Below are 13,456 nucleotides of genomic sequence, written 5' to 3'. Positions count from 1 at the left end.
TCATGCTGTGAAGTCAGAAGTATTAATTGAATTGAACTGTCAGTGCTAGCCGTTGTGGATTTGAAGATAGCAATAATTCAGAATCATTTCATCAGTTCAAAGCTCATTAGCATCAGCTAAAAATTCATTTGGTATAAATTTTCTGTTCATTATATTTGAAGTTCAATAAAATTTTCAATTGCCAACTGTCTGTCCGCAGGGAGATCCAGGTCCTCAGGGCAGTTCAGGAAAAGACGGTCCTCCAGGACTGAGAGGGTTCCCGGGAGAAAGAGGTCTTCCTGGAGTGACGGTAAGATCGTGCTCCTGTCGTGAATAAATCACTGCAATACATCCTCCTAATCTTAGAGATAGGCAGAGAGTTAGACAGCAGCCTTGGCTCATTACAGCCACAGAATTGGACTTCAATACACTCCACCAAGACTTTAATAGGGCGTATAACCTCTAAAAAAAAGCCAACTTTGCATTGTTTAATGCAGAGGTACATTATGCTAATTTGGCTGTGGCTCACATTTATCCCTTTACCACCTTTCGAAGTGGCTGGGTTGTTGTCTTTTAAATGTATTATCTGGTCAGAGAATGATTTAATTGGAAATGTTGCCAATTAGATTTTTGGAGATGAGGTTGTTTGTTCATTGTTGATGTCTGATCTCAAGGTCAGTGGCACAGGCTGGCTCTCAATGCCCTGCCTGATTGTTTTCCACTGGGGTGATTTTTTTTCTCTCTCTCTTAGGACAGCAACAGTCATTACTGAGACCACCGTGTGTGTCTGCCCTTTAGAGAGGCAATCTCAAGCCCTCACACACATAAGCACACAAAACATGACGGCACCTCCATGAACCCTGACACACACACCCACATAGATGCACCTACAAGGAGATTCATGAAACATACACATCTACAGGGTATATTAAATTAATTTTATATTAGTATATAAGTGTAGTTTATGGAACCAGAAGTTCATTTAAATATGCATAGTCACAAATTTCCCAACACACACGCACACACACGAGAGCTCTTGTCAGCTCTATGATTTTTTTTACTCTGCCCCAGTTGACAACTGTCCTGTGAGAGAAAGAGGCCAGTAAATATCAATCGTGTAGAGGCAGAACCAGCAGGCAGTCGAGTTCTGTGGATTTCTCTCTCAAATAGAGATTAATGAAACCCACAGTCAGAAGAGACCAAACCCACTGTCAGTTTGTGTTGTAGTTTGTGCGAGCACAAATTAGTTTAGAAGCAGTAGAACTCAACAGTCTGTCATGACATGGGTGTGTGTATGCTTCTCACTTCCTCATTTACTTTCGTTCATTAATAGAAATAATTCACTCAAAAATAACAATTCTGTCATAATTTACTTGTGCTCATGTCATACCAAACCTGTATGTTTTCAAAAGGACCATAAAAATGCCATAAAAGTGGTCCTTATAACTTGAGTCTCCTGAAATCCTACTTTAGATTTTATGAAGAACAAAATAAAATTGATATCATTATCTATTTCTGACTCCTGAACCAAATGTGACCCTGGACCACAAAACCGGTCATACAGGTAATTTCTTTTAAATTGAGATGTATACATCATCTGAATAAATAAGCTTTCCATTGATGTATGGTTTATTAGAATATGACAATATTTGGCCGAGATACAACTATTTGAAAATCTGGAATCTGAGGGTGCAAAAAAATCTAAATATTGAGGAAATGGCCTTTAAAGTTGTCCAAATGAAGTCCTTATCAATGCATATTACTATTAATAATACATTTTTGATATATTTACAGTAGGACATTTACAAAATATCTTCATGGAACATGATCTTTACTTAATATCCTAATGATTTTTGGCATAAAAGAAAAATCAATACAATGTATTGTTGGCTATTGCCACAAATATACCCGTGCAACTTATGACTGGTTTTGTGGTCCAGGGTCCCAAATATGGTGTCCATTGCACAGGTTGGATGACAGTAACATCAAAAATCATTGGTGTAACTTTAGCAGACTTGGAATAAAGCATACGTATGGACACATGTCATATGTTTATGGTGCTTTTATGTTGTATTTGTATACTTTTGGGAGCTTGACAGCAAATCTATGTAAAGATGTAGCAAGGTTTGTGGCAACATGAGGGTAGGTATTTTCCTTTTTGGGATAGCTATTCCTTTTAATAAAAAAATCACAATTCTGTTGGTGTAACCAGAGAGCTTCATGAGATCACCATATCTCTGGATTTATTTATGGAATTGCAGAATAAAAGTTCATAAGAATGTATTAGAGTAGTATCCTCTCAGGATCTCCCACAGTGTTCCAGGTAATATTTCAAAGCTGTTAAGTCTATGAGCAAAAAAAAATCACAGAAATAGAATAATTTTGATCCTGAAAGTAATAGTTCCAAAAAGGACAAAACTCAATATGACTTGTGCACTATATTCCAAGTTTTCTGAAGCCAATAGCTTTGTGTTATAATAATATTACATTTAATCTGCAGTTCTCAAATTCAATAGATTCAAACTTAGCACGAAAGATATGTAGAACTAGGTTTAATGTCACAGGTTTTTGTACGTTATTAGTCACGATGCTTACAAGAACACAAGTTTGAAAAAGAACAACCGTGAGCACTTTCAGTGTGGTTTCTCAAAAGCTTTAAACATGAAATCTCCATTATGAGTTTTTTTTCCTGTGTTGGTCATATTGTGTGTTAGATGTGCTATCTCGGTTATGAGCTGGAGGTAGTTTTGTTTGCTCCGGCATGGTGCACTAAAACATACAGTACATGTTTATATCTGGCTTTGAGCATCAATAGATGATGTGTTGGATAATGCTCAAGAGAAAATGGCCAACTCTGACACTTTGATATGAACCTGTTTATTAGGCCTATTTATTCACCCATATTTTATTCTTCTTTCTCTTTCTCTTTTGCCCTCTGCAGGGTCCACCTGGGTTGAAAGGAGCTGAGGGCCCTCAGGGCCCCCCTGGCCCTGTTGTAAGTACTCTGTTTCCATGGTTTCCCATCATTCAATGTGAAAAGCTCATTCTCCCAAAAGCGGCATTCAATATTTAGGAGTCTGAGAGGGTTGAGGGATGGTCAGGAAGATCTAAGGCTCAAAAACACCATTAAGGATTAAAAAAGTGTTCTTCGCTACCAAACACACGCACAAACAAATAAGAGTGCACAGCTGATTCATACTCTCTCTGAATGAGAGATACCGAATCGGACACAGTTGGATCTATGTCTTCCACAGTGCCTCTTAAAAGAACATGCAGTGGCATTAGTTAACGCTAGAGGGTGTGATGGTGACCACCACAGTGTCTTGAGATAAATTCACAGCACCAGTTCGTAATTACCTCCTCTTGACATTTTATACCATAGCTGTTTTATTAGATTTTATGTGACGGCATGATGTTGAATGTCCTCAAGCTTCTTGAATTAAAAATCACATTCTTTTCTTCACCGATTAATTTCTCTTAAGGAAAAAATAGACTAGTATTGTCACCCTATAATTGCTCTTTTTCAGGCCTTGACAGTGCACTGCGAGATTAGAATGGATGGATGAAAAGTCATTGAGGAGTTTTAAATTCAACTGTGTCAGTCTGATAAAGGATACATTTGCATTTGTATGAAGATGCAGGGGTCTACAAATTAAACCACATTTAGAAAGAGAGATAAGGAGTGTAAGGGCATGTTCAGCCACTAGTAAGAGTACATTTGGCACCCAACAGAAAGTTTTATGGTCCTTGAACAGCTTGATGAAGACACTCTGTACTAGCCCTGTGCACTGATTTATTTTGCAGCTTGCAAAGGCAAACATCACTATCAGGTGCACTTTGGTGCATAAATTGACCCACATGGTTTGTACCACGAACATGATATGATACCACAGGTTTATTGGTTTGTTGGAAAAGGTGTGGGACTTAAGATGGGTGCTGAATCCCTTTAGACTTTCCCTAAGGGATTTAAGACTTTAATTAAAACCACCCAGAACACCTTACCAACCACATAAAAAATGGCCTACCATCCAGATGTTAACATGTTAAAGTACAAAGAAACAATAAAAACAACTGCATAGCAATGTTAAACATTCAGAATGCCTTAGCAACTGCATAGCAACACCCTAACATCAACATAACAACATTACACATTAGTAACTGCATAGCGACACCCTAATACCAGCATAGCAATGTTCAAAACAATCAGAATGCCTTAGCAACTGTATAGCAACAACCTAACATTGGCATAACAACATTACACACTAGTAACTGCATAGCAACACCCTAACACCAGCATAGCAATGTTTGAAATACTCAGAACACCTTAGTAACTGCATAGAAATACCCTAACATTAGCATAACAATGTTTAAAAACACTCAGATCAACTTGGTAACTGTATAGCAACGCCTTAACGTCAGCATAGCAATGTTAGAAACGCTCAGAAAGTCTTAGCAATGCAAAGCAACACCATAACATCAACATGTTGCCTCGTATAGTAGCCTCATATAGGGCGTTATTATACACATTAGTGTATAGTAACGCCCCAATATCAGCATAACAACAATAAAAACACTCAGAATACCTTAGCAACTGCATATCAACATCCAATTAGCAACATGTTAAAAAACAGAAGAGTCCTGCTTAGCAGCTGCAAAGCAACAACAGTCAGAACAAACACTCAGAACACATTAGCAGCTGCATAGCAACACCCTAACATCAGCATAGCAATATTCAAAACACTCAGAACACCTTAGTAACTGTATAGCAACACCCTAACACCAGCATAGCAATATTTAAAACACTCAGAACACCTTAGTAACTGTATAGCAACACCCTAACACACCAGAATAGCAATATTTAAAACACTCAGAACACCTTAGTAACTGTATAGCAACACCCTAACACCAGCATAGCAATATTCAAAACACTCAGAACACCTTAGTAACTGTATAGCAACACCCTAACACACCAGCATAGCAATATTCAAAACACTCAGAAGACCTTAGTAACTGTATAGCAACACCCTAGTAACTGTATAGCAACACTCTAACACACCAGCATAGCAATATTCAAAACACTCAGAAACCCTTAGTAACTGTTTAGCAACACACTACCACACCAGCATAGCAATATTCAAAACACTCAGAAGACCTTAGTAACTGTATAGCAACACCCTAGTAACTGTATAGCAACACTCTAACTCACCAGCATAGCAATATTCAAAACACTCAGAACACCTTATTAACAGTATAGCAACACCCTAACACCAGCATAGCAATATTCAAAACACTCAGAACACCTTAGTAACTTAATAGAAACACCCTAACACACCAGCAATACAATGTTAAAAACACTTAGCAACCACATAGCAAAACCTAACATCAGCATAACATTACACATTAGTAATATTAACACCCTAACACACAAGACAAGCAATGTTAAAAACACTTAGCAACCACATAACTAAACCCTAACTTCAGCATAAAATTACACATTAGTAACTGCATATCAACACCCTAATATCAGCATAGCAATGTTCAAAACACTTAGAAGACCTCAATAACTGTATAGCAACACCCTAACATTAGCATAGCAATGTTCAAAACACTCAGAACACCTTAGTAACTGTATAGCAACACCCTAACACACCAGCATAGCAATGTTAAAAACACTTAGCAACCACATAGCAAAACCCTAACATCAGCATAACATTACACATTAGTAATAGCAACACCCTAACACACAAGTCAAGCAATGTTAAAAACACTTAGCAACCACATAGCTAAACCCTAACATTAGCATAAAATTACACCTTGGTAACTGCATAGCAACACCCTAACATTAGCATAACGATGTCTAATAACACTCAGAACAACTTAGTAACTGTATAGCAATGCTTTAACGTCAGCATAGCAATGTTGGAAACGCTCAGAATGCCTTAGCAACTGCATAGCAATGTCCAAACATCCATATAGCAACAGTCTAACATTTGCAGAGCAACATCTTAAAACAATCAGCAAAACACCTTAGCAACCGCACAGTAAAAGTTGAAAAATATCAGGAAGACGTTCCGCACCTTTGCAGAGAGGTGTATCTAGCTTTCTGTGTTTTCATGGGTTGTTTATGCAGTTGACAGAAGAAACTGTCAGAAAAACGTCTAAAATGGTTAGGTTTTTTAGGCTAGAGCATAATCATTCAAATGCTAAAGCTCCTCATTTGGATTTTCTGCACTAAAAGTACATCCTTGAAAGGAAGTTGTCGCTTGGGAGAATCTGTTTTAATCCTTTATACATGACTAATGAGTGCAGTACACCAGATCTTTACAAGCCTATAAATTTAATACAGGGGGTTTCAAAGTCAAAGACAGTGGGCCTCCCTTCTAACACAACATACACAATGCCACTCCCCAAAATTAAACAGCATATAGTCTGCATTGTATGAATTACATATATACAGATTCTTAATAAAGCTTTGAAAGTTATAAGAGCAGTGAATTTTTTTTCTTGTTTGATTAACATTAACAATATAGACAGTAGCAGGTAGGCCTATATGAGGCTACTGTCACTTTAAGACCTTATGCATGGATGTTCAATAATGTTCATTTCGCTAAACAGCGGAATAAACCGCGGAAATAAATAAATTCAGCCCTCGTGCACCACAGAAATCTGCCTGACAGTACCGAATTTAGTTCTCTTTTGTAGTTTATTGTGCTTTTAATAACTCATCAATCACATCCCGCTCTTTCTTCTCATTCGTCCATGTTTCTTTGCTGCTCTAACATGTTTTAAGCAATCCTGCGCTGCACGGATATATTTACATACAGATAAACTATATATAGAAAAACTATCGATTGACATTGTCATATCGCCCAGCCCTACTCTACGCCTCCCCTGACATGCTCTGCCCTGCACTTTGAACACCCCTAATGTAACATGACTCTTGTATAGTGTGTATATGGTGTATCTTAGTGTCAAATACAATCAATTGTTTTGTCCATGATGGTTATAGGGTTCCCCTGGTGAGAGAGGAGCAGCAGGACCTGCTGGCCCCATTGGCTTGTCTGGACGTACTGGACCTCAGGGACCCCCGGGACCTGCTGGAGAGAAGGGCGCACCGGTAATTGCACTTATTAGATATACAGTAAAGATGATTAATAAGATGATTAATATGTGTTCTTATATTACACAAGACGTTTATTAGTGACAGTTTAAGGTTGCTACAGCACAGCAACCGCATACCCTGTAACTTAGCACCACCTATATTATTTTCAGTAAATGTAAAAAAAAAAAAAAAATGATTAAGATTTCAATTCAGAATGTAATCCGACCTGACCTGAAAAATCTGTGTTTTTGTTCAGGGAGAGAGAGGTCCTTCAGGTCCAGCCGGTCGGGATGGAGTTCAAGGTCCAGTTGGTCTGCCAGGTCCAGCAGGACCTCAGGGTCCACCTGGAGAAGATGGTGACAAGGTTAATTGCAGTTTTAATTCACATTAATGTGCTTAGACAGTAGAGAGGGGACACATTACATTAGCAAACATTAGCACATTATATTAATGCAATGCTTCTCCTGGTGTGTCCGTTCCCACAGCCAATTCAAAGTTGCCACAACAGGACCGTAGCGGATTTTACGTCATCTTAACTCCCATACAGATTAAATGGAATACAGTTTTGTTCCAATGCATTTAAAGTTAATTTTACAGGCTTACACCACAGAAAATCTCACAATACATCTTTTCTTATCCCAACTGGCAAATAGTTTTAAGCAAAAATCTCACTAAATTGCCCTTGCTCACTAATTTAAAGTACACATTTTTATTCAAGTAAGAAGTCATGTGTAAATTACCTTTTTGTTTTAATTATTTTGAAATATTTGTTCTCGTCCCACTTTATATTAGGTGTCTTTAACTACTATGTACTAACATTTAAATGAATCATTTGATATGATTCACTTATTGTGTCCATGCATGCTTTTACATTGTACTTGTATTTTTAAAGATACCTGCATGTAATTACAGCTGTGATTAATTTCTGTAATTCCATCTATAATTAGACTGTTGACCCTTCCCTTACCCTTAAACCTCCCCATACCACCAAAGCTGTCCCTAACATTACCCGTATCCCACCTCAAAAGCAGCAATGAGTACATTGTACAAGTAGTTAAGGACACCTAATATAAAGTGTGACCAATTACTCTATAATCACCCTAGTATATCTCACAACTCTTCCCAGAAATCCTCGCCCTCACTTTTTGGACAGCAATCGTTCTTCATCATCACAAGCACACACTGCACAGCCATCTGAAACACAGGCCTATCTCTCAGTCGCTTTCCCTCGCCGCCAATCCATCATCATCAGCAAAGGCAGCCTATAATCAAATTAGCGCAGGGTACCATAAACGTTGTCTCTCCATCAGTATCCTCTAACAAGCCTCATGGCTTACGTGCCAGGAATATGTTGTAGCAATGTTTTATCTGGTCATGTCTGTTAGTTCAGAGACAATATTTGTCATTTAATTTACAGTAAAACTCCATGCACGTCATTGCCAAAGTCATATCTTTTACTGCACAGTAAACGGTGTACTTCAACATGGAGTTTCTCTCATTTAGAATTACCAGAGTGTGATTTATGCATTATGTCATTTTTAACAAGCAAAATGGATATTGCATTACTGATTTTAAACTCCTTTCCAGGGAGAAGTTGGCGAACCAGGACAGAAGGGAAGCAAAGGAGACAAAGGTGAACATGTGAGTACCTTCAGTCGTAAAATCCTTATTTAGACTAACAGTAGAAATCTTTTTCTTTCTGTGCTCTTTCACTGATTCCATGAAAAAAATAGCAAAGACATTAAATTGGCCGTCTTTTGTGTTGTCCTTGCTGGTATATATGCAACCATTAGTTGATCTAAAAGAATCATGAATTACACAATTGAATTGTCAATCACCGAATCACTGATTTGACTTACTCACTGACCCACAAGTCCTTACTATCATGTCCAACTCCAACAACTCGTTTCCTCAAAAGATTGAAAAGAATTGAATTATTGAGGAACCGGTATCTTTAATCATCTCATAGTACAGCTCTGTTGTTCTGATCACCTTCTACATTGTGTTGTCCACCAGGGTCCTCCAGGTCCACCTGGTCTTCAAGGAACTACTGGAGCTCCTGGACCTGCTGTATGTCTTGATTGCACATCCAGAATTACCTTATCTATTATTTCAGTCATTTTGAATATGGAATACATCGAGACTCTGTCTAATGCTTACTTCAGGGAGGTGATGGTGAACCGGGTCCTCGCGGACAGCAGGGTATGTTTGGACAGAAGGGAGATGAAGGATCCCGGGGCTTCCCCGGACCTCCTGGCCCCATCGGTCTGCAGGTGAGTCCCACAGTGCCGTTCACGGTCTAGGTTTGAGTTAACCTTTTTATTTTGTGTAGCACCGAGTCCCCAGTCCCATGGTAACCCAGACTAATGCAGCACAAACAACATTAGCTGCTGGCCCTGGGCAGTAGATGCGCTGGGAGGTGTTTGAGATGTGAATTGATTTCCTTTTGATTCCCCTTCTGTTGGAATTGCTCAGTGAATAAGTAGACACTCTCTGCAGACATGCAGGGTCCATTGCATGAACAGTTAAAATTTTGGTTTCTATTCTACCAATTAGAAGAACTGTTGCCAAACATGCTCATAATCACGTCAATAATGATCCAATCATAGACTTTTGAGCATTTGCCTATTTAAATCCAAACACCAACTTTTTGTTTTTGGCCGGGCAGTGTGTGTTTTTTCGCTGTAAGTGAATGGTTTGTGTGGTAAACACAATGTATTTGTAGAAGATTTATATTAATCATCTCATATTGATCATATTATGATCTGAAGCATCAAGGTTCTGCCATTCCTCTATCCATCAATTAGCAGATTCCTCTGAAGGCGAGTCATCGCAGTAATGGAGTAACATCGACTGCTCCTGTAGTCCTCTTACGCCACCAAATCTCTGAGCCATTTGATTCAATTGAGTTTTAATTGGGCGTAATGCACTTCCATTTGGATTTTATTAATTGCATTTAGTGACCCGGTCCAATAGACATTAGGGCAGTGCACACACACCCTTTAGGCTGTAATGAGTGTTTATGTTAATGGTCTCTGACTAAGGGCTTCTGCCCTGATGAGATCTCTTACCAGCACGAGAATCATCCAGCGAGTATGTGTCCGTCTGCCAAGTCTGCAGGTCACGTGGGTATTGGGCGAGTAAATATCAGACAAAATTAGACTTTAGATGTCCTCGCTCCTGACATGTTACGGCTAACGAAGAATCGCCTTTGAATGAGCAGTCCCCAAAGTCCCCGCTCGGTAAGGCAATTAGGGAGTAAATGTCAAGGATCAAACACGCATGATACCGGGGTCATGCCTAGCTTGTTTATTCGCCAATGCAGGTGTGTTTTATCCGAGGTCTCTGATGATATAGTGTTTTTTACTTCCTACACACAAATGCTTCCCTGGTTACTCTCACTGATGGATGTTTCACCTTTCCTGCTGGGGAAAGCATTTAATTGGCCATTAATTAAGCCGAAAAAACGGCATGAATTTTTCAGCTATAGCCCCTTAGCGGAGAGCAGCGTCAAATGAAATGAAAGTGCACGCTGATAACCGTCTAATTTATTTTTTGGTTGCCCGTTTGATTCTTGCAATGTTCTAGATTTAAAATGTGTCCTAGGTGCATTTTTAGGGCACAATAATGGTTAGACTAGGGATGTGTTCTCCCTTCGAATGTTCAAATGAATCCTGTGCCACTCTGGGGAAATATATTTGGCAAATGTGCATAGATGAGTTTTTTGTGCTGGGTAAAATATCTTTGATATTGTGCTTAGTGTTGAAAGTCCTCTACGTTTTTCACGTCCTGCTTTTTGCCAGCTCTGAAAAGGTGACCAATAATATAGTGTTGGCACTGAACATGAGCTAAAAATCTGACAAAGGATATTAGCTGCTCTCTTAGATTTCAAGATGACCGATACTGAAACTCAATAAATGCTCCCGCACTCCGCCTCTCCGCCTCTGCCTCTTCCATTTGCCATATGGCCCTTTTGCCTTTCTCCGCCAATTCTGAAATGAAGCATTATTGCTGTCCTCCAGTAACTGCGTCTGGGCCAGATTCTTTTTCTCTTTTCTTCAGAGGGTCTTTTTTTGGTGCCTCACAGCAACAGAGTGTCTTTACTATACTATTGTGTACTGTAGTATATGAATGTATGGACATATATATATATATATATATATATATATATATATATATATATATATATATATATATATATATTGAAAATGCATATAAATACAATAATATCCGTTTGTTTTTACAGGGTCTTCCTGGACCACCTGGTGAGAAAGGAGAAAATGGAGATGTTGGTCCTATGGTAAGATGTTTTAACCAATTATCAACTATAGCTGTTTTTTTTTATGCCTTTGACATGTTGCTCCCCAATGTCCTATTTAAATTCAGAATACATGAATACAGGACAGAAAATTGTGCAAATGATCAAAAATGCTGGCAATTTAAAGGGAAAGTTTTAGTTTATTCTTGTGTTGTTTTGCATTTAATTTAATTTTGCCTTCAATTTTTCATTGGCCTACAGTTATTAGTGAAATCTCATTTGTCTCTCTTCTTATTTGTCCACAGGGTCCCCCTGGCCCGCCTGGTCCCAGAGGTCCTCAAGGCCCTTCTGGTGCTGATGTAAGAGCATCTCTCAACATTGAACATTTTATCCAATCAGCAAATCCATTAAATTACACCACTTTAACCAAATGGCTTTAGCGCTAATGGTTTTCACATACCTCTTAACAAATTGACTTCTTCTTGAATTGAAGGGACCACAAGGTCCTCCTGGTGGAATAGGAGGAATGGGATCCGTGGGTGAGAAGGTAAGAGTATTCCTAGCTCCAGTGTTTCTTCCCAAAAATATGGGGTCCACAGACCTATTTCAAGTCTCTTTTAAAGACTTCATTAATTTATTATTCTTGTCACCCTTTTGTCTGAATTAGTCTATCAAAACGATGAATGCCTACATTACTGCAGTTCTGATAATGTCCCTCAATTTCACTGCTGTTTGGCAGGCCCGCAGGCCATCAATAGTTAATGCTTTGGCTGGCTGTGGAGATGAATTTAGAATATGTAACAGGTCATCATGATGTTCCATCCATTAGCATTTGAGTGTTATGTCCACTACAGCCCAGACTAGTTAATGTAAGATACTGCTAAGAAACATAATGCAGCCTTATTTAGATAGTATTTCTGGTTCATTCTATTCAAAAGGGGCATATTCCTACTTGGTATCTCTGATCTTCAAAGGGTTTTCAAAGCATGGAAGATGACATACTAGGAAATAAAATGACAATGATACAACTGGGAGTGTTCGGAAGTTTCTAAAATGGAAGTTTGACAGGAAATTCAAGTTGAATGGAACATTCTACAGCACAATCATATGGTATGGTGCTATAGCTTATAACTAGTAATATCCTTCACAGGGTGAACAAGGAGAAGCTGGCAACCCTGGACCTCCTGGCGAGCCTGGACCTGGGGTACGTTAAGTTCTCATGAGAGATCTGTGTGATGGTGCGGGTAATCACTTCCTGTAAGCTTTTCAGGCTTTATTGATTCTCTAAATTGCTAAATTGCAGGAATGTTTCCAATAACTGGAAACATTAATAAAGGAATGGTCCTTATTTCAACATGCAAAGAATAGCTTAGTACAGTGACATTTATAATAAAATATTACTCACACTGTTGTCAGTTAACTTTAAAGGGTCATATCATGAGAAATCAACTTTTGGAATAATGGTGTGCATGAAAAATATACTCAAAACATCTATTTATTTAAATTAAACTGTAACAGCAGCTTCTTGGATTTCGGACACCACAATATGACTTGTTGCATTAAACATGTCAGCGACGCCTTGTTGGTGTTCAGAAATTACACCTTTTTGTCACAAAAACCTTAAGTAACATTTCAAGTGGACCTCTGGGGGAAATCAACTGAATAAAGCTAAAATGTTAACTTTGTTATGAATGGAATATATGAATTACAGATGGAAATACAGCCTGTCAAAATTCTAGCTTGTCAATACTGACATGAATGGTTGATTAACTCTTTTGAATTGCTATATCAGAATGTAGAGCGTGGCTGCACTCATTGTTCTCAGAGTGCTTTTGTTCATGGAGTGCCTCAGGGCTTTTTATTCGGCCCTTTCATCTTTGTTATATATTCTGCAGGGCCCAAAAGGTGAGAGAGGAGAGAAGGGTGAAGCTGGTCCCTCTGGTGCTGCTGGACCTGCAGGTCCCAAAGGACCACCTGGAGATGATGGACCCAAGGGTAACCCTGTAAGTGTGACAGAACTGGCATTCATTTAGTTTAGTAGAGCCTAATATTTGTTAAGGACATGTTAGAATTCAGTTTTAAGTTATTGATACGGAACTGTGTTAAACCTGCTTTCA

General features: G+C 38.6%; 1 protein-coding gene across 1 annotated transcript in view; it reads left to right on the top strand.

Moving 5' to 3' along the window:
- col11a1a (collagen, type XI, alpha 1a) overlaps positions 1-13,456 on the top strand; it is a 95,819-nt gene that overhangs the window by 58,553 nt on the left and 23,810 nt on the right. Inside the window, exons 40-51 of the mRNA XM_079806527.1 lie at positions 200-289; positions 2,921-2,974; positions 6,989-7,096; positions 7,338-7,445; positions 8,669-8,722; positions 9,098-9,151; positions 9,247-9,354; positions 11,328-11,381; positions 11,645-11,698; positions 11,833-11,886; positions 12,490-12,543; positions 13,235-13,342. Of these exons, the coding sequence (XP_079662653.1) occupies positions 200-289; positions 2,921-2,974; positions 6,989-7,096; positions 7,338-7,445; positions 8,669-8,722; positions 9,098-9,151; positions 9,247-9,354; positions 11,328-11,381; positions 11,645-11,698; positions 11,833-11,886; positions 12,490-12,543; positions 13,235-13,342 (900 nt within the window). The remainder of the gene's footprint in view (positions 1-199; positions 290-2,920; positions 2,975-6,988; positions 7,097-7,337; positions 7,446-8,668; positions 8,723-9,097; positions 9,152-9,246; positions 9,355-11,327; positions 11,382-11,644; positions 11,699-11,832; positions 11,887-12,489; positions 12,544-13,234; positions 13,343-13,456) is intronic.

Source organism: Gobio gobio (assembly GCF_949357685.1).
Source record: "Gobio gobio genome assembly, chromosome: 23".
In the NCBI taxonomy this organism is placed as follows: Eukaryota; Metazoa; Chordata; class Actinopteri; order Cypriniformes; family Gobionidae; genus Gobio; species Gobio gobio.
This window is presented reverse-complemented; position numbering and strand designations above follow the sequence as displayed.